Source organism: Betta splendens, chromosome 1, assembly GCF_900634795.4.
Source record: "Betta splendens chromosome 1, fBetSpl5.4, whole genome shotgun sequence".
NCBI classification, from domain to species: domain Eukaryota; kingdom Metazoa; phylum Chordata; class Actinopteri; order Anabantiformes; family Osphronemidae; genus Betta; species Betta splendens.
This window is the reverse complement of record NC_040881.3, coordinates 1,408,677-1,435,794: the sequence shown is the minus strand read 5'-3', so window position 1 is coordinate 1,435,794 and position 27,118 is coordinate 1,408,677. Positions and strand designations below refer to the sequence as shown.

Sequence of the window (27,118 nt, the reverse complement as noted above, 5' to 3'; positions counted from 1 at the left end):
GTCGACGACGTCAGCTGGCGTCATTTTCAAAGCTCGTTAACGGCTGTTGTCTTGGTGCTGTGGACACAGCGTTTTATGGAAACAGTGCGACACGATCAAGTAGCACAGATTTACGTAAAGGTTCGTTTATGCACAACGTAGTCGTTGTAACAGTGGAACAGACGATGTTCGGGTAAGAAACAGCCGTTAATGCTCTCATTAGCATCGCTGGTGTTTGCTGCTAGTTCAGTTTTAGCCTAGCTCAGTCCTGTAGCTCTTGAGTTTCATGCTGTTGTGCCAGGTCGGGTTATGCTAGGCTACGTCATTGAGCGGTCGCTTTTAGCTGACACTAAGGAAATGTTTCTAATATGTAGTTTCATTCGAGTGTAAGAACATTGACGTCAACTGAGTCATAGACCACAACACCACGAACAGACCTAAACAGATACAGTATGTGTTTCCTTGTGTTTACCTCTATTGGGATGTTTCCCCTCAGATTTTGTTTTATCTCCTTGAAGTTGACGCTATAATGGACAACTTTGATTTCTCAGAAGAGGAAATTCAAGAGCAACTGGCGATCCTCGGCTACAAGAACATACCTAAACACAGGCTTTGCGCATTCAAGCAAGGTTTGTGTCCCCAGTGTAATGTGGTGTAATAGTTACGTTTCCTGTGGTTTAACTAAGATTAGACGATACTGTCACTGTTTCTGTCATTCAGAGATTGACGGATTGATTAAAAATGGAGAATGGACAGCACTGGCCTCAAACCGGACGACCTCCAGAAGATCAGCCACCTCTCAGCACAGTCCTCCCGCCTACACCAAAGAGAAAGGTCTTGCACTTGGCTGGGTGCTCACTGTAATTGAAGACTTCAATCAGTTGTTGTGTGGAACATATTTGGTGTTTCATTGCTTTTTGCATGTTTTTCTAACAGTTAGTCACTGTCAGCTTAAAGAGTTTGGTGAAGGATTTTTCTTACACGCATCTAAAGCTGACAAAGACAGACGGGTAAGTGTTAACCACTCATCACACCATGTCATTTGTGATCAGATACATTTTTACACCCTGAGCCTCTGCCCAAGCTCCCTGAACATTAGAACAAGCAACAGAGGAGTCATGACTCACAGACATGAGTGCATACATTAATATATTGTGTAACGTTGCCTTCAGGTGTTACCCACCTATCAGAACATGGATTACAGAAGGCAGAGTGGACCCAGTGACTCGTACGCTAAACACTCTGTGACTCAGAAGCCTCAGCTGCCTCTCGGTGCTCCCAGCTGTCTGCAGGTCAAGTCAGACCCCGAGGACACCCTCCCCCCTCCCCTCACTGACAGCTACACATCCTCCCCGGACACCCAGGGGAAACGCTTCATCAAGAGAAAAGTCCTGAGGTAACAGGTGCCAGATTGCTTGTTTTTCATTTTACTATTTTTGTTTGGACCAATCAGTGGTTTATAAATCAAATGTATTTTTAACAGGAAACATCAAGGACAGTCTCTCGTTTGCGATGAATCAGTCTACAGTGAAGATTCAGGTAATATACACAGGCTGTATTTTTAGAAATTTTTCCAAAAGTATATGGTTAAATTAAATTAAATGGGGAACTTAGACAAGAACTGTTGTTGAGTGACAAAGACAAGCTGCTTAAGAGTTCATACTAACACAGTTTACACAGGTCATCAGTTCCCAAGTTTCAGTCACTTGACAGGAAAATAAAGAGCATTAATTCCCTAAACAAATGACTGATATGCAGTCAGTCAAAGTCGTAATCTCTCTGGCCACCAGCAGTCGGCGCTGTTTCAGCAGAAAAGAACAGCTTTGAGGCTCCTGGATATCACATAATCCTCTTAGCCTTTGCTTAAGCCTCCACAGATCACACACATCAGCAGGACAGTGAATCACCACCATGTACAAAATGTGCAACAGCCAGCTGGACGAGGAGAGCGACGACGACAGCGCCTCTTTTTGGTCCGACACAGAGAAGCAGCATGATGATGATGAAGACAACGTGGAGCCATCTACAGAGGAGGAAGAGTTCAGACCTGTCGCAGAAGCTGGGGGCGCTCTTCAGAAGGCTAAAGAGCGAGAGGAGTCTGAGCTTATCTACGGGAAAGATTCTCACAGACAGAGTTTGGAAGATGAAACTACTGATGATGATGATGATGATGATGATGATGATGATGATGATGATGAAGAAAGTTTTAGCTCTGGTTCTGAAAGTTCAGTTCCAAGTCTTGTGACCTCTGGATACAGCACCTACAGACCAGAGGAGCATGAGGGAGGAGGCTTCAGAGACGATCACACCATGATGGAGCTTGACCAAGACAGTCGGGGAGATCTGTCGGAGACAAGGGACGCAGAAGAGGATCGCTCACTCTGCAGCCTTGGAGGGTTTGATATTGAATCCATGCGTGAGGCAGACAACGGGCCTGAAGCCGCCGTGGCAGGTTGTGGCGACAATGGTCAACAGCATAAAGACATGAACCTGGAAGAAGACAGAAGTAAAACCAATTCTGAAAATGCCACAGATGAAGCACCTGAGGAAAAACGTCTTTTTTCTGTGACACAGGATGAATCCCTTAGAAAAGTAGACCTGGTAAATGATCCTGAGCAACGAGAAGATGCACAGCAAGAGCTTAGAGAGCAAGAGGACAGAGACAAAGAAGCTGACAGCACAGTAGAGTTGGAGAATCCGGATGAGTCTTCAAGCAACAAAGACATCAGGTTTATTGACTCTACAGCGGATTTCAACTGGAGGATGTACGACAAGATGTGTGAGGAATGGGAAGGAAACCTGAGGCAGAGGAAGGGTAAACGGTCCGAGGGTGTTAGAGGTGTGAAAGAGCAGTAACATTTGTACTACTGCCACTGTTTCTAACTGGTGTGTGTGTGTGTGTGTGTGTGTGTGTGTGTGTGTGTGTGTGTGTGTGTGTGTGTGTGTGTGTGTGTGTGTGTGTGTGTGTGTGTGTGTGTGTGTGTGTGTGTGTGTGTCTATTTACTCGTCGTGATTCAGTTCAGCTTGTAGGATATTAACCTTCACCTTTGAAAAATCATGTGAATAAGATGCTTTTTAAAAATCTTTCTCTACGTGTTGTAATGTGTTTGTCTGAAGCGGTTAGTGTTTAGTGGCTTCAGGACCGTTTTACCACATATCCATTGTTTGTGACCTGATGACTGTGGCCTTCAGACATTTGAACATGGATGTTGTTTCTTCATTAGATGTGAGTTTTCTGCAGGAGCGACTGGCTGATCTTCACGTATCCACATCTGCCCACTGCGACTCTGACACTGAGAACGAAGACGTAACCAGTGAGAGTGACGCGTCCAGCGGCGAGGAGATTCCTCTGAGCGCGTTTGAATCCTACCTCCAGGGCATGGTGGGTAATGTAGTCTCTGTACCTCAGCTTTTTGTTTTCTCATCTGCTCAATCGTGTGAATGATAAACTTGTCTATTTTGAATTTGGCCAGACTAGGAGTGGTGCAGACCCCAGACCCAAACCTAAATCCTGTAAGTGAACACAAACGCGTGAGCTTCATGTTAATACCTAAGGAATGTTTATTCATCTAAATAACTCGTTTCAGTTATCCGTCCTGTGATGAGTCAGCAAAGCATGAGGAAAACCGACCCAGTGGCCAAGTACGTTCACAAACGTCTAAACGTTGATGGTTGAACAAAGCGTAAACATTCCAATCAGCTGTTTTAATAACTGACTGAAACGTCTGCAGGTATTTCCAGTATAAGCAGCTCTGGGAAATGTTTAAACTTCCAGGGGAGAAGGACAGGAGAGCCCTCCGCTGGGAGATCAGGGTAGGAACCTAGAACCTGGACCAAAATGACTGCCTAATAAATAAACAGACCTGAAACCACAGTGTGATGAACTTCAGCTTCATTGTGTTTGCAACTTGTTCTTCCTTTTATGTATTTATGTATTGCTCTTGTTTTCAGGAACAACTTGCCTACCAGCCTCCACCTGTAAGTATCTCCATACAACATTTTTCTACTACTTTGATGCTCTGACTTCCAGCATTTAAACTGTATATAAACGTAAAGCATCCTGGTGCTGCTGCATGTAAACCCTGTCTAATTGGTGCATGTACAAGTCAGGATATTGTTTTGTGACCACTGTTATCCTGGCTCTGTTCCTCTTGTGGGCTGAGAACCTCTGACATGTTCTTGCGTTGCAGCCTAAACCTCGGAGGGTTTATGTGCCCAACACCTACGTGGTACCGACAGAGAAGAAGCGCTCGGCGCTCCGCTGGGAGGTCAGGAACGACCTGGCCAACGGCCTCCTTCCACACAAATTTACTTGCAAATATTAGATTTTTTAAATGCTTTTTATTAAAATGTTTTTTTAATACCAGTTTTATAATTTATTGGTAACTTTGTTCAACATAAAGAAAACAAACTAGTAGAGACCCGTGTCACCTATAGGAAGTCAGAGTAGGGTAGTTTGAAGGGGTACAGAGGTGCGTAGCGCTCGTCGTGCCACAGCAGCTTCTCTTCCAGAAACCGGACGCTTTCCACAGTGAGGAGAAGCGCTTCGTGTTTCAACATACTGTGGACATTCAGACCTGACGGAGAAATGAAAACATGTTTAAAGCGATACTTAAAAGCGCTTAAAAGCAAGATGTGTTGTGAACATTTTACATTTTATCAGCAAAAATGTGCAACAACATTGATGGTCTAAGTCCAGAGAAAACAGGGAAAACAAAGTTAATGTGTTGTGGTTGAAAATGGTCGTATCCTACAAAACGTAGATTGCATTGCGCTGTGACGAATCACCTGAGCTGCAGTGATTGGACCTACCTGTCGTTTAGCTCCGCCCCCCTGTTTAGCGCCTCACTGGGGCAGGTTCAGGAAAAAAAACAGCACTACTACTGGCAAAAAGTCCCCTGAGGTGTTTCAGAGGACTTTTGCAAAGAAATAAATGATAATTTCTCTGCACAGAAAATCTCTCTCTCTTCATTCTTAAATATTACCTGCCATTATTTGGGTCAACACCCACTACTAATGACAAAGCTGTGCTTGGGTGCGGGTTTGGCGTCAGTGCTAGATGCAAACATAGAGCTTCTGTTTTCACACACATCCCTGTTTATCATCTGCTGTTCTCACTCCAGCTTGATTCAAAAGGTGAAACGACAAATTCACAGAAACTCACCAACAGCTGGAATGATGTTGACCGTTTTCAGGTTTGCTGTGGCCTGAAGGATGTTTTCAGGAAATTCTTCACCTCTGGAAAAACAAGACCAACAGGGCTGAACTTTACTGTGTTAAGGTCAATGTTAAAAGAAAATATAATAAATGAAACTCACACATCGACTATTAAAACAGATTCGCCCCAGTGTCTGTGTCTGATCAGGTCCAACAGGTACTGAGGATCTGGAGTGGGGATGTTGAGGGAGTCCACAATGTGAAGGTAGTCCTGAAAAGGAGCATTAAAAAAAACACATCAACAGTAGTTTGGTGACTTTAACGGCTTCCGCTGACTTGGTTCTTTACAGTTGAAGTGAGAAAGACAAGTGGTTTCAGGTACCTGCGCCATCTTGGAGCTCAGCGCCACTTTGAGTCCTTGTACTCGAACCTTCATGGGCAGCATATAGTAGTAGCTGGTTGGTCCTCTGGGCCCATGAGCCACCCCACCTGAGGAACACATCACCTGTCACACTTCAGATCTGTGAACGTTATAGTTAAATAAACAAACGGTCACCTCCTCTCCATATCGGCGATCGGATGCTTCCGTGCCGGGCGCGTCCACTCCCTTTCTGTCTCCAGGGTTTCCTGCCTCCACCCCTGACCTCAGAGCGGACCTTCGTCTTGGCGTGGCTCTAAACACATCAAAACCATTAAGCAAAGATAATCAGAACTGAATGAGCCTTTTGATGGATGGAACTGACATGTCTTCCGATCCAGCACTGAACAGAACCAATAAACATAGAGTTTTAATATATATAAAATATTGCAAGCTTAAAGAATTCGGTTCCAACGAATGTGAACACTGGTTTGTCTTTTTACATTTAATTCTTAAGAATAACTAGTTGCTCTACTGACATATTCAAGTTCACAGCAGACGCAGCTGAACACAACAACATAAACCAAATCTTTGCAGTTACATGGATTAAAGAAAGACACAATTTAACACAAGACAGCGTTGTATTGTAATGTGTACTCACAATCCTTTTGTAGTTTCTCTGCCATATTTCAACGCTGTGGAGGATATCGAGTCTGAGAGAACACCAACAAACAGCTTGTCAATGCAGAGTTTCTCTCTGTGTTTAATATCCATGACATAGTTTATTAACCACGAACCAGTCTTTACCTTGGAGGCACCGTGAACACATCAGGGTGGAGCTGAGCCAAACCCAGCGGCTCCGCGTCCTGGCTCTGCAGACTCTCCACCCACGCGTGGACGGGACTCAGATGAGCAGGAACGACGGCATCACACTTCCGGAGCAGAGGCAGAGGCGAGTCCGCAGGAGGAGGACGACGCTCTGAACACAAGCAAAGCAGCCGCCGCAGAGTTCAGCCGCTGATGTCAGGATTCACGTCCTTTACATTAACGTGATCAGTTTAGCACAGGAGCTCAGACTCACTTAATCTTGCGGGATCCACAAGGTTTGTAGGCAGAAGTAAATTAGGAGGCAGAGAACTCTGACCAGAGAAGGACGAGGCGAACTGTGCGAAAGACGATTTAGAGAATCAGAAGCAGCTTGAGAGCAACACCGCACAGTTATGGTCGGATGGAATATTCTCCGTGACTGGCAGTAGTTCGTTTCGATTAAAACAACATTATGTTATTAATATCTTTGATAAAGAAATTAAAACTAACTTCAGTAGCTTTATCGGTGGTTTAAACATATTCTGTTTGTTTCTTGTTTAAACAAGCGGTTCGTTTTACAATTAACAAATTAATCTGATATTCTGCTGCTCGTCGAGTTTCTTGACTTTTATCATTCATCTGATTTCAGAAATGTTTTACTTTTCTGGAGGCTACCTACGCAAATAAAAGCGCGTGCGCAGATTCTTAATCTTACTATGTTTACCTGAACGCAACGGCTAAATCACGCTGCAGCAGCTTCATGCTAACATGCTAACGTCACTCACCCTTTGCGAGGCTCTTCTGCTGCACACGACCAAAGACAAGCGAAACATGTCAATTCATGCTTTTTTTTCCCCACAGTCACAGAAACTCAGAATCTCCTTCTATAACCGCGGAACAAACATTATTAACGTTCCTGTCCTGTTGGCGTCTGCTGCTTGAAAGGTCGTGGTGTTTCCCGTGTGAAGCACCGGCGCATATTGATGACGCAACACACCGACTGTTCCCTCCCTTTTCGGTTGATGAGGGTTGTTTATTAATTCTACTTCATTAAATAATATGCTATCTTAAACAAAAGCAACCTGAGCATACATAAAACACTTACTTTATATTTTAAAAAAACAACAGTAGCGTCTTTTTCTATTTAACTACTGTTTTATACTGTGCAAAAATTGAAAATTCAAGTGTCAGATACAAAACATGTCTTAATCGTTTAATAAAAGTCAGTTATTTATACCCCAGTGAATAAAGAATAGAATAAAATATACAGTAAAATCTGAATGTTATGTAAAATTGAAATATTTGTACATCTAGTCGATGATATGAAACTAAAGAAATGTTTAGTGAAAGAAAAAGAATAAATGAGAAAATAAAAGAAAAAAATGTACAAATGTGTTCCTTATGTTTGGGCATCAAAAAAATTGTAAAGAGATTAAAAATGTACATTACATATAAAATAAGTGCAAGAATCCAGCATTTTTAGTAAAAATAAGTTCACACAAAACCTTCGTGCAAATAAATAAACTCCATACAAAATGTTTAGATAACCCAGAGTAGCTGCAGTTTCATACAAGCCTACACCAGGTTGGAGAAAAAGAACGTTGACCCTTTCAGGTCTTTTTCATCTGGAACTTCAAGGTCCAAATGTTTTGAATTAAATTCAAGACCTCCGAGGGTGTTATATTTGCGGTTTGGTGTTTTTTGATTTTGTGCTTGAGTGGGAAAAACAGTAACATAGTAACCATCTGAACTGTCAGGAACTCTTACTGATAAATCCTCAGAAGACTGTGGCAGTCGAGCTTTAGCTACAGGCTGCTTCAAAGATGCTTCAGTTGAGATGTGTCGCTTGTGTCTGGGATCGCCTCTGTTAATATTAACTCCCGAAGAGGAGATCGCTTGTTCATGGTCACGTGACACCTGGAGGTGAGGTGAACCTCTTGCTAGAAGCACATGATCCTTCTCTGTAAAATCATCAATGTTAAGATCTGGATGGTTAAAATCGATGTGCTGTCTTAAATCTGTGTCCACCATAGGAAAGCTGGACCTCGCTTTGGCCCTGGCTGACTTCATATCAGGGTGACGAAGTCTGACCTCTCCATCGGTGTTCAGGTTGGGCACTTTCATGCTTAAATCTGTCATATCTGATCTGTGATTCTTACCAGATGGTCTTTTGGAACTTAATGCAGGATCATCAATGTTGAGGTCTGGCCTACCAGGTCCTTTCACTTTAGGTCCTGAAATGTTCAGGCCCACTGGTTTTACTTTGGGTCCAGAAAGACTAACATCTGGTGTTGTTAAACTTGGCATTGTTAATTTGCCTTTTGGACCATCAACATCTAAATGTGTAATATTTAGGTAAGGTTCATGTAGATCTCTATTTATGTCAACATTTGGCCCTTTTATCTTTGGAGTTTTGAAATTCAGATCTGGACTTTGAAGGTTGGAATGTATGTTCAAATTTGGCCCTTTGGGCAATTTTGCTTTGGGGTCTCGAGACTTGACTTCCAAGGCAGGTCCATCTAACTTTGGAGCAGAAAAACCCACATCAGGTATTTTTAAATGTGGCTTCTTTATTTTTCCCGATGGGCTACTGAAATCCCCATTTGGTGATTTAAAATCGGTTTTACCTCCTTTAAGACCATAATTTGGTGAATTAATGTCAATATCAGGGCCATGAAAGTTTCCATCAACCTGAGGCCCTTTAACCTTTGGCATGTCTAAATTTGGACCTTTTAATTTAGGCATTTTCATTTTGCCTGAGGGAGGATTGATGTCCCAGTCTGGAGCATGAAGCTCTGGCATCTTCAGTTTCCCTGATGGCATGTCTAGGTTGACCTTTGGAGCATTGAGGTCCATCTTTGGGCTTTTAAGGTCAAGTTTTGGCATGTTTATATCTGGTGCATTCATTCCTCCACTAAGACCAGGACCAGAGAGATCCAGGTCAGGTGTCTCGAGGTCCAGATTAGGGCCATCTAACTTTGGACCAGACAGACCCAGATTAGGCAGGTTCAGGTTTGGCTTCTTGATCTTTCCAGATGGACCAGAAACATCAAAATCTGGCATTTCGAGATCAGCTTTAGGACCTCTGAGGTTGACATTGGGGGTTTTTACATCTGCATCTGGAAGGTCTAATTTTCCATCAATTTCAGGTCCTTTTAAGCCTGGGAAGCTAAATTTAGGCATTTTCATTTTGGGCATTTTCAGTTTGCCTTTGGATGAACCTACGTTGAGGTCAGGAGTGTTAACGTTTAGCTTTGGTGCCTTAAGGTCCATGTTGGGAAGGTCCACATCAGGAGTATCAAATCCACCTTTCATCTTTGGAGTCTTCACGTTAAAGTCTGGTGAGCTCAGATCTGTGTTCATGTCTAAATTTGGACCTTTTAATTTAGGCATTTTTATTTTGCCTGAGGGAGCATTGATGTCCCAGTCTGGAGCATGAAGCTCTGGCATCTTCAGTTTCCCTGATGGCATGTCTAGGTTGACCTTTGGAGCATTGAGGTCCATCTTTGGGCTTTTAAGGTCAAGTTTTGGCATGTTTATATCTGGTGCATTCATTCCCCCGCTGAGACCAGGACCAGATAGATCCAGGTCAGGTGTCTTGAAGTCCAGATTAGGGCCATCTAATTTTGGACCAGACAGACCCAGATTAGGCAGGTTCAGGTTTGGCTTCTTGATCTTTCCAGATGGACCAGAAACATCAAAATCTGGCATTTCGAGATCAGCTTTAGGACCTCTGAGGTTGACATTGGGGGTTTTTACATCTGCACCTGGAAGGTCTAATTTTTCATCAATTTCAGGTCCTTTTAAGCCTGGGAAGCTAAATTTAGGCATTTTCATTTTGGGCATTTTCAGTTTGCCTTTGGGTGAACCCACGTTGAGGTCAGGAGTGTTAACATTTAGCTTTGGTGCCTTAAGGTCCATGTTGGGAAGGTCCACATCAGGAGTATCAAATCCACCTTTCATCTTTGGAGTCTTCACGTTAAAGTCTGGTGAGCTCAGATCTGTGTTCATGTCTAAATTTGGACCTTTTAATTTAGGCATTTTCATTTTGCCTGAGGGAGCATTGATGTCCCAGTCTGGAGCATGAAGCTCTGGCATCTTCAGTTTCCCTGATGGCATGTCTACGTTGACCTTTGGAGCATTGAGGTCCATCTTTGGGCTTTTAGGGTCAAGTTTTGGCATGTTTATATCTGGTGCATTCATTCCCCCACTGAGACCAGGACCAGATAGATCCAGGTCAGGTGTCTTGAGGTCAAGATTAGGGCCATCTAACTTTGGACCAGACAGACCCAGATTAGGCAGGTTCAGGTTTGGCTTCTTGATCTTTCCAGATGGACCAGAAACATCAAAATCTGGCATTTCGAGATCAGCTTTAGGACCTCTGAGGTTGACATTGGGGGTTTTTACATCTGCATCTGGAAGGTCTAATTTTCCATCAATTTCAGGTCCTTTTAAGCCTGGGAAGCTAAATTTAGGCATTTTCATTTTGGGCATTTTCAGTTTGCCTTTGGGTGAACCCACGTTGAGGTCAGGAGTGTTAACATTTAGCTTTGGTGCCTTAAGGTCCATGTTGGGAAGGTCCACATCAGGAGTATTAAATCCACCTTTCATCTTTGGAGTCTTCACGTTAAAGTCTGGTGAGCTCAGATCTGTGTTCATGTCTAAATTTGGACCTTTTAATTTAGGCATTTTCATTTTGCCTGAGGGAACATTGATGTCCCAGTCTGGAGCATGAAGCTCTGGCATCTTCAGTTTCCCTGATGGCATGTCTAGGTTGACCTTTGGAGCATTGAGGTCCATCTTTGGGCTTTTAAGGTCAAGTTTTGGCATGTTTATATCTGGTGCATTCATTCCCCCGCTGAGACCAGGACCAGATAGATCCAGGTCAGGTGTCTTGAAGTCCAGATTAGGGCCATCTAATTTTGGACCAGACAGACCCAGATTAGGCAGGTTCAGGTTTGGCTTCTTGATCTTTCCAGATGGACCAGAAACATCAAAATCTGGCATTTCGAGATCAGCTTTAGGACCTCTGAGGTTGACATTGGGGGTTTTTACATCTGCATCTGGAAGGTCTAATTTTCCATCAATTTCAGGTCCTTTTAAGCCTGGGAAGCTAAATTTAGGCATTTTCATTTTGGGCATTTTCAGTTTGCCTTTGGGTGAACCCACGTTGAGGTCAGGAGTGTTAACATTTAGCTTTGGTGCCTTAAGGTCCATGTTGGGAAGGTCCACATCAGGAGTATCAAATCCACCTTTCATCTTTGGAGTCTTCACGTTAAAGTCTGGTGAGCTCAGATCTGTGTTCATGTCTAAATTTGGACCTTTTAATTTAGGCATTTTCATTTTGCCTGAGGGAGCATTGATGTCCCAGTCTGGAGCATGAAGCTCTGGCATCTTCAGTTTCCCTGATGGCATGTCTAGGTTGACCTTTGGAGCATTGAGGTCCATCTTTGGGCTTTTAAGGTCAAGTTTTGGCATGTTTATATCTGGTGCATTCATTCCCCCGCTGAGACCAGGACCAGATAGATCCAGGTCAGGTGTCTTGAAGTCCAGATTAGGGCCATCTAATTTTGGACCAGACAGACCCAGATTAGGCAGGTTCAGGTTTGGCTTCTTGATCTTTCCAGATGGACCAGAAACATCAAAATCTGGCATTTCGAGATCAGCTTTAGGACCTCTGAGGTTGACATTGGGGGTTTTTACATCTGCATCTGGAAGGTCTAATTTTCCATCAATTTCAGGTCCTTTTAAGCCTGGGAAGCTAAATTTAGGCATTTTCATTTTGGGCATTTTCAGTTTGCCTTTGGGTGAACCCACGTTGAGGTCAGGAGTGTTAACATTTAGCTTTGGTGCCTTAAGGTCCATGTTGGGAAGGTCCACATCAGGAGTATCAAATCCACCTTTCATCTTTGGAGTCTTCACGTTAAAGTCTGGTGAGCTCAGATCTGTGTTCATGTCTAAATTTGGACCTTTTAATTTAGGCATTTTCATTTTGCCTGAGGGAGCATTGATGTCCCAGTCTGGAGCATGAAGCTCTGGCATCTTCAGTTTCCCTGATGGCATGTCTAGGTTGACCTTTGGAGCATTGAGGTCCATCTTTGGGCTTTTAAGGTCAAGTTTTGGCATGTTTATATCTGGTGCATTCATTCCCCCGCTGAGACCAGGACCAGATAGATCCAGGTCAGGTGTCTTGAAGTCCAGATTAGGGCCATCTAATTTTGGACCAGACAGACCCAGATTAGGCAGGTTCAGGTTTGGCTTCTTGATCTTTCCAGATGGACCAGAAACATCAAAATCTGGCATTTCGAGATCAGCTTTAGGACCTCTGAGGTTGACATTGGGGGTTTTTACATCTGCATCTGGAAGGTCTAATTTTCCATCAATTTCAGGTCCTTTTAAGCCTGGGAAGCTAAATTTAGGCATTTTCATTTTGGGCATTTTCAGTTTGCCTTTGGGTGAACCCACGTTGAGGTCAGGAGTGTTAACATTTAGCTTTGGTGCCTTAAGGTCCATGTTGGGAAGGTCCACATCAGGAGTATCAAATCCACCTTTCATCTTTGGAGTCTTCACGTTAAAGTCTGGTGAGCTCAGATCTGTGTTCATGTCTGAATTTGGACCTTTTAATTTAGGCATTTTCATTTTGCCTGAGGGAGCATTGATGTCCCAGTCTGGAGCATGAAGCTCTGGCATCTTCAGTTTCCCTGATGGCATGTCTAGGTTGACCTTTGGAGCATTGAGGTCCATCTTTGGGCTTTTAAGGTCAAGTTTTGGCATGTTTATATCTGGTGCATTCATTCCCCCGCTGAGACCAGGACCAGATAGATCCAGGTCAGGTGTCTTGAAGTCCAGATTAGGGCCATCTAATTTTGGACCAGACAGACCCAGATTAGGCAGGTTCAGGTTTGGCTTCTTGATCTTTCCAGATGGACCAGAAACATCAAAATCTGGCATTTCGAGATCAGCTTTAGGACCTCTGAGGTTGACATTGGGGGTTTTTACATCTGCATCTGGAAGGTCTAATTTTCCATCAATTTCAGGTCCTTTTAAGCCTGGGAAGCTAAATTTAGGCATTTTCATTTTGGGCATTTTCAGTTTGCCTTTGGATGAACCTACGTTGAGGTCAGGAGTGTTAACGTTTAGCTTTGGTGCCTTAAGGTCCATGTTGGGAAGGTCCACATCAGGAGTATCAAATCCACCTTTCATCTTTGGAGTCTTCACATTAAAGTCTGGTGAGCTCAGATCTGTGTTCATGTCTAAATTTGGACCTTTTAATTTAGGCATTTTCATTTTGCCTGAGGGAGCATTGATATTGATATCACTTAGTTCAGGTGTCTTCATCCCTGCATCAATATCCACTGTTGCTAATGGACCATTTTCATTAATGTTCAATCTAGGAGAAGGTACCTCAAGATCTAGATTATTTGACCCATGTACATCTCCAGTAAAACTTCGATCAGGTAAATCAAATTTGGGCATTTTGAACTTGGGAGCCTGGAATCCTTTTGGATTATTAATGCCAGGTGACTTTGGTGTTCTAACATCAGCTTCACTTTTACCTGAGAACCCAAAATTAGGCATGTTCAGTTTACCCGATGAAACATTCATATCCATATCTGGAGAATTTACATCAATCTTTGGTTTCTTAGGAGTTCTTTTGACTTTAGCTGAAGGCATATCCATGTGTGGTCCATCTGAGTCAAATTGTGACCCATTAATGCCTGGCATTTCCAAATCTAAGTCAGTAGACTGCCCAGATAGCCGAAGGTTGGGTGATTGAACAAAACTGACAGGATCGTCCAAATTTAGATCTGGCTTTTTCAGTTTCTTGGAATGACTGAGTTTGCCAAAGGAAACATCTGGGGTTCCCACAGTTCCCATCTCCCCACTGCTTTCAATTGCAGTATATGGTCTTTCAAGTTTTGGCATCCTCACATCAAGTGAAGGGCTGTCAGCGTTTGGAATTTTTTCACCACCGAAAGCAACATTTTGACCTTCTGGCAAATTTCCAGACTGATGGAAGTCTGCAGTCTTAATCTGTAAGCCTTTGCCCTTCACTTTTGGTACCTGAGCTCCACCCCACCCAGAACCCAATGGTGGGAGGTTCAGATTGCTGCCATCTGTTGCAGCTGTAAGCCCCAAATCATCAGCTTCTAAATCAGCATTAATGCGCTTTGAGTTTTGGCTTTTGAGTCCAAAGTCAACTCCCAGACGAGGCAAGCCAGTGGCTTGTTTTGGGTCTCCCCTGGACGAGCCTTGTGTGGTTGGCTTTGTAGTGCCGCTGCTGTTCTTACTGTCTTCCTCAGCATCAACCAAGTCACCCTTAATAAACTTCTTGATTTTGGTATTGTAGAGTTTACTGTAGGAATCCTGCAGCATCTACAAATGTCAGGCAAAACGTAGTTAATGAAGTGTCACACACGTGTAGCATATCAATGATTCTGTCACAATTATCTACAAGTGGGGATTCATTTCAATAATGGTTGATAACAAGTGTAATGAAGCAGAAGGACAACATGACAAGGCTGGAACCTGAATTCAAACATTTAGTAGAACATTAAAACATTACAACAACAAAACAACAAGTAAATGAAATCAAAAGCAGTCATTGGTTTTGTTTTCTATCTTCAACCTACCGTCTCAGGATTCTTAGCAGATCTTACGTCCAGATTTTCAAGACTCTTGCTTAAATTATTCTTGGTAAGGACTTGGACCTTGTCATTGAAGGGCTCCATCAGCTTCAACACCTTTAGAACATCTTCTTTTGACAGTTTATCAAAATTTATTGTTGCCCCAAGAACTTCATCCCCTGCAAAGGACATTGACATGACAATGACATTTCTGCATAAACAATGGTTATATAGAGAGACACAACAGGAAGCTATGATTTAGCAAAGCAAACCTCCCAAACAAGTTTTTTTATATTTGATCTCTGTGAGTTTAGAAAAAAGTATTGTGTTGTATTTCTATGAAATCGAGATCACTGTTCAAAACTGCATGTTTATAATTTCATATCCTATAAATGCAGTTGTATTGATATTGTTATGGGTGTTGACTGTATTGGTTGAACAAAATATTAAAGGTTGTTTAAGGAGGAACAAGCAGAGGGAGCGTTTAGCTGAATGTATTTAAATCCTGCCCTTGAATGAACAGACGCCACAGAAACTGAGGCAGCGTTTTACTGTTGGAGCATCGTGTTGTTTTCCCATGTTTTCTATGCTGAACTAAAGCAGTATTAAAACGTCCTTGCGTGTGAACCACAGTTTACTCGAATTTCTAAGGTGTGGTCTTGTGTACAATAACTAATTTATCTGTACAAGCTACTTTCTGCTTCCCGCTGGACAGAAGCGGCTCACCTTCCTTTAGGCCCTGATCAGCTGAGGCCTCGTTGATGCTGGAGATGACCAGGCCGCCCTCCTCTGACTGCTCCAGGGTCAGCGCCTCCGACAGGCTTCTTCCTCTGCGGTGCGACAGCTACACACACGTTTACACATGCAGTATAACTGTAACTATAACTGATTATTATGACTTCATTAAAACCATAGGGACATTTGGTTCATACCATGATCCTTGTGTTTCTTTCACTGCGGATTTGCAAACTCACTTTGGATTAAAGCTGCAGGAGAAAATAAACGATTAAGGAAACAGATTCAGCAATTCAGTGACACATGAACAGTGATAAACAGATAAATTAAATAAAGTTTACACAACGCACACAGTGAAACAGAGGACAACCTAATGCATTAAACAATCCTTCGTCGGCATTCATTACTTTGTAAACTGTTGAAATAATTTTGAAACATACCAGAGGTGTAAAAAGCTCACTGAACATGTGAACATAAATCTTCTGTTAAAGGTCTTGTAAGTACAAGAGCATCAGTGTTTCCCTGAGTGACAGCAGGTGCAGGCGTCTCTCAGGTATGTGAGTTTTGCCTTCAGGGTTCTTGGGTCATTCAGGAAAATCATGAACAGGTTTATCAAGAGTACTGCAAACAAGCGTTCTGTTGTTGGGTGTTTCATGTTGAGAAGCACACAAGGTGAACACACCCACTCAATGTGGAGCTGCTGACAGACCTTCAGCGCATCCACACACTGTACACGCTGTTCTATCGCATGATGTGATGAGTGGATGACAGGAAATGTGCCTGCTCATACGCCGCACACAAGAAAGCTTTTAGATTTGATGTCAAACATCAATAAACGTATCTACATTTCTGCTGATCTGGAGTCAGTGCAACTGTAACACACCAAAAGCATCGTGCAGATGAAGAGCAGCCTAAGAGTCAGTCAGTCATAAACGCCATGAAGCTGGAACAGCACACATGTGAGCCACACGCAAATAAAACCAAGTAAACAGCTGACATGTGGTTTAGTAATAAGAAGTGTCTGCATTGACTCAAAGTGACCAATTCAAATACATGCAAAGAACCAACATTAGCAACTTATGTCTGTTAACACAGCCACCAACGAACACAAGCATCTTTACAGACATGAAAACAAACCGTGACCACATTTTAAAGTTATAGATTGAGGAGCAGAGCAGCATTGGCTTCATAGAAACTAGCTGAGCGACAGCTGCACTCGCAGCCGAGCAACAACCTCCAAACTCACCTCAGGATGCATCAGGTGGCGCCAGGCTGCTGTGGGGTTTCTGTTTGAGGAGTTTCACTCCATGATGTTTGCTCTGCAGGTTATGACTGAGGAGCGGAGCTTTCAGGGGCACGAATACCTGCTGCGAAGCAGACAAACAGGTTCCACCTCTATGAACAGACACAGGCTCACACCCTGATCAGCGCATGCCTCATTAGCATGCAGCCACAGACACAAACACCTGAAGGGGCCGGACCCGCTTCAGCGCATACATCAGCACATCTGTACACGCAGACGGATTCCAGCACTGCAGACGAAACCTGGACAGCAGGAACCGAGAGAGCAAGAAAAACACAACACACAAACCAAACACTCCCTGAGAAGTGTGTTAACATGAGAAAAATGCTGACCTGAGCCAAGGGAGCGGCAGGCGTTCACAGCCTGAGTCACTCTGATCACACGCACTGCTGAGGACAAAGAGCGTCCATGAGAACCTGGATGGAAGAACAAAGAGTTCTCAGGCTCATTAAATAACCCCACCGGGCTCTGGGTCCAGCCCTGGAACAAACAGAGCCACAGTCACTGATCACTGCAGCACATTGGGTGTCTTCTGAGCCACAGGGCTGCTTTTCACAATGAGCGGCTGCATCGGCCGTTTGGGATGACTGGATGTCCTCCAGCACCCGATGAAGCTGAGGACTCGTCAAAGCAGAAGGTCTTGGCACTGGTCATTTCTAATAGTAATAAAAAAGATAATAATCAACATAAAAGACAGTGAGCAAACAGACACCTGAAGCCAGTAACAGGCAGAAAACGGGACATCACAGGAGTGACTGGTTTCAGCTGAAGGCTTTTATTCTCACCTTCTTAGTGACTGGGAGTGGACGTTTCATGGCCCTCACCGCCCGTCTGCAGGCGGCTGGTATTTATCCATCAGCCACAGACGTGTTTTTCCTGTTTTTCTATCCTAAGACAGCACCTACGTTCTTTGACTACAAAGTCTGAGGGCTTGGCGTGCGGTGCAGTGCCAAGGTAGCAGGGCTGTGAACCACAAAGATGCTGAAAGAGCTCCACGTATGGAAATGAAGAGTTTAAAATGTGGCCAAGAAACAGATAATGATGCTCACAACAGTTCAGGCCCAGATGAGTGTGACCAGACTGAGAACGTGCTCAGGAGCAGCTCAGTCACGTTACAGCCTTCGGCAGGTTACACCCGTGAATGAAGACAGGTCACCCGTCACGCCTGCAGAGGCCTCGTTGCACCTTTGCTTCATAAATAAGGCTTTACTCAAATATGATCATTTCACAGAGTTGGATTTAATAAGGAGGCTGCTCGTAGCATCAGATCTAAAAAGTGTCTAAAAACAATGTGAGCCTGGAGGATGTCAGCTAAAGTCAGCTTTTGTTCCTTCATTAATATTGAATCCAACAGATTTACAAGAACACAAATAATATTAACATTTACAACTCAAGATTTACAAAATGTGTTGTCGCTGATAAAAAGCAGCAAATTCTCAGGATGAACACAAAAAGATGAGTTTTCTTTCAGTCTCCTCTGACAGCGAGCAGTCTGTGGAAGATGGAGCCGTCCCGTTGGCAGAGAGCAGCGGGAGCATCAAACTCCACCACCTTCCCAGCATGCATCACCAGCACCCGGTCACACTCCATGATGGTGTTGATCCTGGGAAACAAAGACGCGTGAGGACCGAAGCTCCGGCCTCCGTGAGTGTGAGGGAGCAGCAGCGTTAACCTGTGAGCGATGGTGAGGACGGTCTTGTCCTGAAACCGCTCCCTGATGGTCTGCTGCAGCAGTTGGTCCGTGTGCTGGTCCACGCTGGCCGTGGCCTCGTCTATACACAGCACCTGCACGGGGAAGACAGCACCACAGCGCCGGTTACGGTTCATGACCTGGAGAAGGAGGGCGAAGGCTGCTGTTCCTCCTGCAGAAGCCACCTTGGTTTTGAAGGACGCCAGCTGCCAGTTTCTCAGTAAAATCTATTCAAAGCTGTGCATTTAGATTTCTCCTTGTTCTGACCTACTCCACTTTTACCCTGCAGCCATATTAAGTCGATGTATTATGTATGAAGGTAGTGTATATAAAACAAGTCTTTTCCTGCTCCTTTCCATAGAATGCACACACTGAGCTGGAGGATGAGGAGCCGTCGCAGTCCTTCATGCTACTATTGACGGCGCATGGGAGTTGAGGTTCAGTGTGGTCACCTTGGCCTGGGTCAGCAGAGCTCTGGCCAGACACAGCAGCTGCCTCTGACCCACAGAGAAGGACCTTCCTCTTTCTCCGACCTCGGCATCGAGACCACCTGACGAACATGAAGACAGCAGGTGAACTAGTGTCGTTTCACCTGTGATTTATACCACCTGTACTCATGCATATTCTTCCTCTCATTGCAAACTAGCAGCACTTGTAACACATGTAACATGATCACCAGTGAGACGTATCTGGAACCAGATGACTGGTTATTTACATGACATTACAAATTTCAAACACCCTGATGTGCTGCCTGTGGTGTCCTGTCCCTCAGTGCTCCCTCACCCATCCTGTTGACCACAGAGCGGAGGTGACACTGGTCCACGACGCTCTGGAGCTGCTCGTCCCTGTGTCGTCCACACGGGTCCAGATTCTCTCTGACGGTGCCACTAAATAGGAATGGGTCCTGAGGAATAATGGCCAGTCTGGACCTGCAGGGGGCGCCAACATCCCACAGAGGACGTTCAAGCTCTCAAACACATTTAGCTGTTTTCTGCTGACCAGGTAGCACAGCGACAGTAAACTGATGACACAAGGAGTAACTGTAGCTGGATTCCTCTATGATGCTACCTGAGCTGAGCCAGGCCCACGGTGCTGATGTCCAGTCCATCCACGAGGATCTCACCCCGGTTCAGCTCCACCATTCGGAACAGGGCAAGAAACATGGTGGACTTTCCAGAGCCTGTGCGCCCCACGATGCCCACCTTCTCTCCAGGCCGCACCAGCAGGTCGACCCCGTCCAGGGCGTTAGGGAGGCCGTCTCTGTAGACCAGAACCGCGGCGCGGAACTCCAGCGCTCCCCGCTCGGGCCAAGCAGGAGGCAGCTGACAAGGAGAGAGACGAGCTGCTCAAACTATTTTACAATCAAATATTGTGGAAGCCAATTACTTACACAAGAGTAAAGAATTAAGAAGCTACATTTATCAAAAACAATAAAAAATGAGTCAAAATTATGAGATAAAGTCTAACTGGAGTTGATTGTTTGCTGGTCTGACCTGCGTGTTCTCCTGCTGCGGCTCGGTTGGAAGGCTGCTGGAGTATTCTTCAGTTCGCTCCACACTCACCAGCTGCATCTCAGTCTGCGTGAAGCTGAAGATGAGGCCGGACAGCAGCGTGGTGATGGACAGAGCGTAGGACAGAGACAGACCCACCAGACCTGAGACAGCGACAGGCATCAGACTCAACCTGCAGCCACAGAACCTGGGTCCTGCTCATGCTGGCGCTGCCTCACCTGGATCAACAGAATGGACCTGGTGCTGGATGACGGCGATGGCAGCGAGGCCCGTCACCACCACCACTCCAATCAGCTGCAGGCGGATGTCCAGCCACTGCATGGCAGCGTTGCTCAGAAACAAACAGCGCTGGTTCTGCTCCAGTCGTTTAGCACTTTCCTCCTCAAACCTAGGAAACAGGTTTCATTTGTAAAGAACATGATTAACCTAATCAGAAAGCCTTGTGACGGCCTCAGACCTGTCTCACCTGGCAGAACCCCCGCTGGCCCGGATGGTGCCCAGCCCCGTCAGCGTCTCGGAGAAGTGCGAGTAGACAGGCGACAGAGTGAGGCTGCACAGGCGCTTGAGCTCGCGGGACGTGTGTCTGTAGAAGTGCTGCGTGCGGTGGTAGAGCAGGGCCAGCGGCAGCAGGGGCAGCAGCACCCAGGGCAGCCCGTAGCTCATCACCACCAGCAGCCCCAGCAGCCCCAAGACGTTGGCCAGCAGGATGTTGAGGATGAACGGCAGGCTGTCGTCCACGCTGTACAGGTCTGAGGAGAAGCGGTTGAGTACGCGACCCAGCGGGGTGGTGTCGAAGAACCCCACCGTGGCCTGAGGAGGACGCCAGATGTTACCTCACCCTCACATCTGTCTGCCTAATATGGGCTTACCGACACAAAGTCACATTCATAGCGGGGACAATTTATTAGATTTGATTCCATTGTCCAGGTTTACATAAAGACATGTGTTTGCTTCTCTAACCTTCAGCTGCTGATGCCAAACCTCAGCAAACACAGCTGTTAGAGGACGGGATGACGCACCTTAAGAACCCGATCCAGAAGTCTGTTGTGGATCGCTGTGGCGGCGCAGATGGCTCCGTAGGCAAAGAGGAAGGATCGCAGCGCAGTGAAGACTGTGTTGGCTGCAGCGATGCAGCCGTACACAGTCAGATAAAACCTGACGTCAGAGCTCATGTTGGAGGGAAGCGTTGGTCCAGACGACAGAGGAGACCTGGAAAATACAAGCCTTTAACAGCTTTCTACAGAAACAAACCGTTTCAACCGTTCAGTTATATGAGATTAAAACTGCTTTCAAACAGGTAGAGCATGAAAAATCAGCAAGAAGCCCTTCGTCATTCAGTCCAACTCACACCAGGCCCCCTGCTGAGAAGAGCAGCAGGTGAGGCGAGCTGATGCCTCCTGGCGAAGAACCGTTGGGCTTCAGCTCTGAGATCCAGTGCGACAGCCACCAGTCAGAACCGTTCTTAGACGCTGCATTTCAGGAAGAGAAGAGTGATGAAACGAAGTCTTCCAGAGCTCGGCTGGAAGACTGAACGGAGGCGAATCATTATCATCCTGTTAAAACACTAAAAGGCCTGAAGGAAAGGTGCTGCATCCCACGACTCTGTATGTATGTATGTGTTCTGTGCTTTGCCGGGTAAACCCCGTGGATCCACACCTTGCATGAGGAGCAGAGCCAGGAGGATGGAGGCGGCCAGGCCTCGGCCCAGCGCCGCCCAGTAGGTCCGGTAGACCCCCCACGCCAGGCCGCCGCGCTGCTTCTGCTCCGCCGCCGTGGGCTCAGGGTCCTCGTCCACACGCGCATCAGGGGCGGAGCTCAGCGCCGCCTCATCCTGCACCGAACCATCTGACACAAGCACAGACAGCATTAGCCAGAAAAGCTAATTGAGTCAAAGTGAGCGGTTGTTGAGCTGAAGCTGAGTCTAACTTCATACCTTTCTCTTTCGTGTTGTCACTCTTCTGGTTTTTCGGCACCACCTCAACCATAGGAAGGACCTCTGCTGGTGTCCCTGTCCCAAAAGCATCTTAGGTCAGATAGACATGTCACACGCCTGTGTCTACAACCGTTTAGTGCTTTACATAAACACAATGGGAAGCCACACAGACTGAAAGCCTGAAAATAACCAGATCAAAGCCTGAAACCACTTCCTTTCTCTTCATTCTCAGAAAAGAACAGTTGGAGCCAGAGTTTATTCTGCATTAAATCATTGCTGTGACACCACAAAACAGTAGCAAACAAGGAGGAGGAGGAATAATCTTGGTTTAGCTGCATGTGCAGTGAGTTGAGTTCAGGTCATCTCAGCAGCTCCACAATCTGTTTGCTGTTGAACCTGTTGGTTCACTGATGCCTTCACGTCTGAGTCCAAGGCCAGATGTCAGCGATAGTAACAAACATGCACCCGAAGGCTTTCTGTTGGTGACCAGACGTCGCTTGTGCAGTGGCTGAACTGCGTCTGTACCTGTTTTGATGATGGTTCCTCTGTCCATGAGAACCACCACGTCAGCTCTTTCCAGGAACTCTGTGCGGTGTGTGCAGAGGATCCTGGTCTTTCCCCTCAGTAGCTCCATGATGCATTTCTGCATGAGGTGTTCAGCGACGTCTGTGTCGACCGCTGCCAGTGGATCATCCAGGAGGTAAACGTCTTTGTTCTACAGTAGTGGAGAAAGCTGTCTGATGATCAGGGATCAGTCTGAGTAGCAGAGCTTCAACAGGAAGAACACAGTAAAATCCAATAGGTGTCAGACATGTTTCCTTCAGACGGAGCCTGAGCTGCAGGTGAACTCACCATGTACGCGGCCCTGGCGAGCGCCACCCGCGCCTTCTGACCTCCACTCAGCGTCACTCCGTTCTCCCCCACCTCTGTCCTGTCTCCATTTGGCAAAATCTGCAACAACACGTGCAACGTTTAAAACAAGATTTCAAAACATGTCAGACAGTAATGGTGCTGGTAGGAGCCGTACGCTGAGGTCGTCTGACAGAGCACAGGCCTGGATCACAGCCTGGTACCACGTGGGCTCGTAGTCTTTGCCAAACAGGATGTTGTCTCGTATGCTGGCGTGCTGGATCCACGGCTCCTGCGAGGCCACAGCGAAGCCGGCCTCTCTGTCTGCAGCATAGATGACTCCACCGCGCCTGCGGGAAGACCGGCACGCTTTACACACCGCAGTCTCCTCCAGCACCAAGCGCCAGCGCCCGTACCTGGTGAGTTCTCCTGTGAGAGCAGCCAGTAGGGAACTCTTTCCACAGCCAACCTTCCCGACCACCGCAACCAGGGAGCCCTGGATCAGACGCACGGACAGTTACACACAAGCACGACGCAACATTCAACGAATGAAGTCCGGATTAAAACGCAGCTTTTACTGCTGACCTGGTTTGTTCTAGACTAAGGCTCATTCACTTTCCAGCGGATGTACCTTGGTTATGTGTAGGCTGAGACTGTGAAGCAGCAAACTTCCCTTTGCGGAGGTTGTTTCAGTTTCTCCGTCAGGCTCCTGCCAGGAAAACGAACCCCGGCTCAACAGGATGGAGGTCTGACTGTCTTCAGGAGACACTGTGGACACACATGCGTCAACATCTTATTTTTAAAAGCCGTATTTGAGGCAACTTGGTTGTCACCACAACATGTGGGACTCAAATCCCCCCCAAAGTTTGGCCGTTTCCTCTGAATCTTCTCTATCATCTCTAGTGGAACTGCCGCTGGCTCATTTGCAGCTGCACCTGGTTCAGTGCTCTGGTTTGACTTCATTTGAACCCACCGAGGGCGTAGTACGCCTGCAGATCCTGGTTGGTCAGACTGAAGAAGCGCTGGATTCGTTCCAGAGACACTTTGGCCTCCAGGACGCCGTTGAGCACCCAAGGGAAGCTGTTGAGTGGAATGATCAACATGCCCACCAAAGCTAGCGTGGTAAAAACCTGCAGACGAGGAGACCAGCATCATGTGAGCTGCTCTGACGGCACAGCCCTTAACGCTTCCAACATATTTATGGGTTCCTGAGCGAGTGTGGAATCAAGCAGACAACCACGTTCCCTACCTTTGCTGCAGTCAGCTGGTTTCCCAGCAGCACAAACGTGACGAAGGTGAGGATGGAGACGACCACAGGCAGAGCGGCCCAGGTGTACACACACATGGCGTCCAGGTACTTTAAGGCCTTAAGGTGGGACAACTCCTGCTTACGACAGCTGGCCACCTTCTGAGTGAAATGAGGCTCCCAGTTGTAGAACTTTATGACACGAATGCCGAAGAGGATCTCTGTCATCAGCTGGGAGAGACAAGTGACAGAGTTTGTTCTGTGCTGAATCAGCAAATACTGAGTGGACTTAGATGCATTAACAGATCTTATTCATCTCCCACTGCAGCAGGTAAAGACGCACACAGCTCTCACCTTGACGCGGCTGTCCTTGTACCTGAGCATTTCTCTGTTGTTGCTGAGGATTCGGGAGGCGAGCACCTTGTTGAGAGGCACCAGCAGCAGCGCCACACAGAGCCCTCCGAGGAAAGCTACACCCACCTGCATATACAGCAGGTAGAGGGTGATAGAGAACCGGAAGGGCAGGCTCCACAGCTCGTGGAAACTGTTGAAGAAGTTGACCACACGGTCTGTGTCTGTGCTCATTAAGTTCACCACTTCTCCCAAAGTGAAGCCAGCCAAGCCACTGCTGCTGACTCTCAGGGCTTTGCCATAGATGGCAGACACGAGGGCAGCGCGCGCTGACAGGGCCACCTTGGAAACCTCAAACACAAAGATGTTCCGAAGGACGGAGGAGAGAAGGGTGGCTGCAAAGAGCCCCAGGGTGCACCACACACCCGTGCTGACTGGAGCTCCCTCTTCCTCCATGAAGTTCACCAGACTGCTGAGGAGCAAGGGGCCGGCAAAGCTCAGCATGTTAACCACCACCTTCAGCGCACCCAGCATGTAGTATCGCAGCCCGAAGGCCTTGTGCAGTACCTTCAGCAGTGCCACGTCTCCCTCCAGCAGCAGAGCGTCCTCCTGGTACAGAGAGCTCCAGGTGCCCGTTAGGAGGTTTCTGCTGACCGGCCTGGGCCACTGATCCTGCCTGTCGACAACCAGCGCCCCAGGCTGGCAGGCCTCCCAACACTGGTGGAAGTATCGGCAAACAAAACCAGTCCGAAGTTTTCGAGGTAGATGATACACATCAGCTGGTGTGTCCAGCTCCCCACGCTGGCCACGCCTAAGCAGAGGGGTGAGCCACAGGTAGAGGAGACGAGAGAGGCAGCCACTCCCATCCTCAGCCACCATTTCCCCCGTATCTGGTTGGCTGCTGTCAGGAATGAGGCGGGATCCATCCACAGCATTAATATACAAGGTGTACCTGGCATCACTGACGCAAGGAAACACAAAAGCCAGGAGATAAGCCAGGAGGGGGAACGTCCGGCCTGCAGCAAGCACAAACCTTGCTAATTTAAGAGGGTCTGTCAGGTTCAAACAGTCCTGATTATCACAGTAAATCATCAAAGTGATGACAACATTGGGGACTGACAGAAGAACCAGCAGAAGTAGCAAAGGCGGTCCTCTGGTTCTCCTGAAAGCAGTGTTCTGGAGCACAGCTATGGCACCGAAGTGGACCAGCCAGGCCAGGATGGCACAGCCGTCGGCCAGGATGTCCAGGTACATGTCTCCCTGCTGGATGATGGCCACCAGGATCACATCTGCAACGTAGAGTAGCGACGCCAGCAGGGCGGAGCCCATCCTCAGTGTCCAACCACAAGGAGGGGGCGTCTGGAGGAAGCTGCATCTAATGAGAAAACATGCATCATATGCTTCTCTTAGTGTTTCACAGCAATGAAAACATCATTCAATCATCATCAATCATTATTATTAAAGGATTAAGCTACTTCATAAAGTATAAAAATTGGTGGGGTCAGTGCATCAGATCTTATCAGATGTGAATAATGTAGCATTACAGTTATTACATTTACACGTATCTATTTCGCAGGGGGTGTGAGCGACCTTGCAGTGCTTAAGTAACATGCGCTGAAAACCGCCATCGAAGCAAAGGGCACAGCTCCGAGGACGAGCTGGTTGAAACACGGGCTGATGTGTCCATTGAGCCACACAGGGAGGGGGTCGTCCCGCTCCGTGTGACAGAGGCCGGCGATCAGCTGGGCGGGGCCGGCGTCGCTCATCCCTCCGGTGGCCTCGGCTGTCATTCTACAAAGCAGCCGAAGACAACGAGGTCAAACAGTGCAGCTTCATCAGAGACACACAAGTTACTGCTGAACGTTATGAAGATGCCTCAGAGACACGTTTAAAAGCAAATGATAAAAAAGGTCAAGTCGACTGAACCATTATATGAAGCTAAACATGTTAGCGCAAAGTACGAAGTACTTGTTCTTTGATGATAAAGTGCCTGATTTAAACTTTTATTTAGACGTGTGTGTTTGTTTGTGTCTGATTGTGAAAGTTCAACATTAAGCAAATGAGTTTTTATTTCCAAAAAGAGTTTTGTGAGAATATACTTTATTGACTTTTTACTTGAGCTGCTTTCTGATCTACTGTTCCACAGACTCGTCGGGGTTTGAGGTGTAGGATCTGTGTCCATGTAAGTTCATATCTACAGGCCGAAGTCTGTATGACAATGACCGATAATGACAAGCCGTAAAACAATGCAGATTGCACTGGTTTTCAAAGTGAAACTGACAAGCTAGATACACGTATGTAAACAAATGAAGCTCGCTAACTAGCCTGGTTAGCTTAGCATCACTCGGTGCCTCCCGTGACCCCGACGGCCACGCAAACATACATTAAAATCTGACAGGAGGCTACAAACGTTCAATAAAATGAGTTACGACTGTTATATGATACCGTTAACACTACAAACCTTTAAATCATGCCGGCTTTTCACTTGATACGTCTGTCGACTGCTGATGACGCAGCCAGAAAGAACTTCAAAATAAAGCTACAAATGCAAAAAGAAAATGTAGGCTAATTT

The 27,118-nt window shown here is 46.2% G+C and overlaps 4 protein-coding genes across 8 annotated transcripts; 1 reads left to right on the top strand and 3 right to left on the bottom strand.

The window, feature by feature from the left end:
* Positions 1–20: 20 nt before the first annotated feature.
* hyls1 (HYLS1 centriolar and ciliogenesis associated) lies at positions 21–4,345 on the top strand. 2 transcript variants are annotated; one of them, XM_029160410.3, is made up of 12 exons: positions 21–172; positions 476–608; positions 700–813; positions 916–989; positions 1,152–1,375; positions 1,463–1,518; positions 3,204–3,361; positions 3,453–3,492; positions 3,567–3,621; positions 3,711–3,792; positions 3,931–3,957; positions 4,170–4,345. In XM_029160410.3, exons 2-12 carry the CDS (start codon positions 509–511, stop codon positions 4,302–4,304), a joined length of 1,065 nt encoding a protein of 354 aa, XP_029016243.1. In that variant the 5' UTR covers positions 21–172; positions 476–508; the 3' UTR covers positions 4,305–4,345. The 2 variants fall into 2 exon arrangements, with proteins under 2 accessions (XP_029016243.1, XP_029016251.1); XM_029160418.3 differs by having other exon boundaries at positions 22–172; positions 498–608.
* On the bottom strand, positions 4,301–7,281 carry mrpl4 (mitochondrial ribosomal protein L4). Its single transcript, XM_029160499.3, has 9 exons — positions 7,087–7,281; positions 6,576–6,657; positions 6,302–6,473; positions 6,156–6,207; positions 5,693–5,810; positions 5,519–5,625; positions 5,298–5,407; positions 5,144–5,217; positions 4,301–4,556 (listed from the first exon to the last, which is right to left on the bottom strand). The coding sequence occupies exons 1-9, from the start codon at positions 7,132–7,134 to the stop codon at positions 4,411–4,413; spliced, it is 909 nt and encodes a 302-aa protein (XP_029016332.1). The 5' UTR covers positions 7,135–7,281; the 3' UTR covers positions 4,301–4,410.
* A 16-nt stretch (positions 7,282–7,297) lies between these two features.
* On the bottom strand, positions 7,298–17,507 carry si:ch211-69b7.6 (neuroblast differentiation-associated protein AHNAK). 2 transcript variants are annotated; one of them, XM_029159934.3, is made up of 6 exons: positions 17,299–17,507; positions 16,910–17,030; positions 15,861–15,914; positions 15,655–15,772; positions 14,935–15,107; positions 7,298–14,677 (listed from the first exon to the last, which is right to left on the bottom strand). In XM_029159934.3, the coding sequence occupies exons 3-6, from the start codon at positions 15,861–15,863 to the stop codon at positions 7,877–7,879; spliced, it is 7,095 nt and encodes a 2,364-aa protein (XP_029015767.1). In that variant the 5' UTR covers positions 15,864–15,914; positions 16,910–17,030; positions 17,299–17,507; the 3' UTR covers positions 7,298–7,876. The 2 variants fall into 2 exon arrangements, with proteins under 2 accessions (XP_029015767.1, XP_055365354.1); XM_055509379.1 differs by having other exon boundaries at positions 16,910–17,507.
* A 676-nt stretch (positions 17,508–18,183) lies between these two features.
* Positions 18,184–27,094, bottom strand: abcc10 (ATP-binding cassette, sub-family C (CFTR/MRP), member 10). Of its 3 annotated transcripts, none has more exons than XM_055509381.1 (22): positions 27,008–27,094; positions 26,137–26,337; positions 24,550–25,921; positions 24,199–24,426; positions 23,923–24,079; positions 23,581–23,717; positions 23,366–23,445; positions 23,128–23,299; positions 22,953–23,051; positions 22,626–22,815; positions 22,101–22,175; positions 21,824–22,012; positions 21,516–21,636; positions 21,187–21,376; positions 20,634–20,977; positions 20,386–20,555; positions 20,219–20,310; positions 19,725–19,978; positions 19,440–19,585; positions 19,109–19,206; positions 18,639–18,751; positions 18,184–18,569 (listed from the first exon to the last, which is right to left on the bottom strand). In XM_055509381.1, the coding sequence occupies exons 2-22, from the start codon at positions 26,334–26,336 to the stop codon at positions 18,434–18,436; spliced, it is 4,563 nt and encodes a 1,520-aa protein (XP_055365356.1). In that variant the 5' UTR covers position 26,337; positions 27,008–27,094; the 3' UTR covers positions 18,184–18,433. The 3 variants fall into 3 exon arrangements, with proteins under 3 accessions (XP_055365356.1, XP_029015832.1, XP_040926060.1); XM_029159999.3 differs by having other exon boundaries at positions 20,150–20,310; positions 27,008–27,093; XM_041070126.2 differs by lacking the exons at positions 21,187–21,376; positions 21,516–21,636; positions 21,824–22,012; ... (9 more) ...; positions 26,137–26,337; positions 27,008–27,094 and having other exon boundaries at positions 20,150–20,310; positions 20,625–20,763.
* Positions 27,095–27,118: the final 24 nt, after the last annotated feature.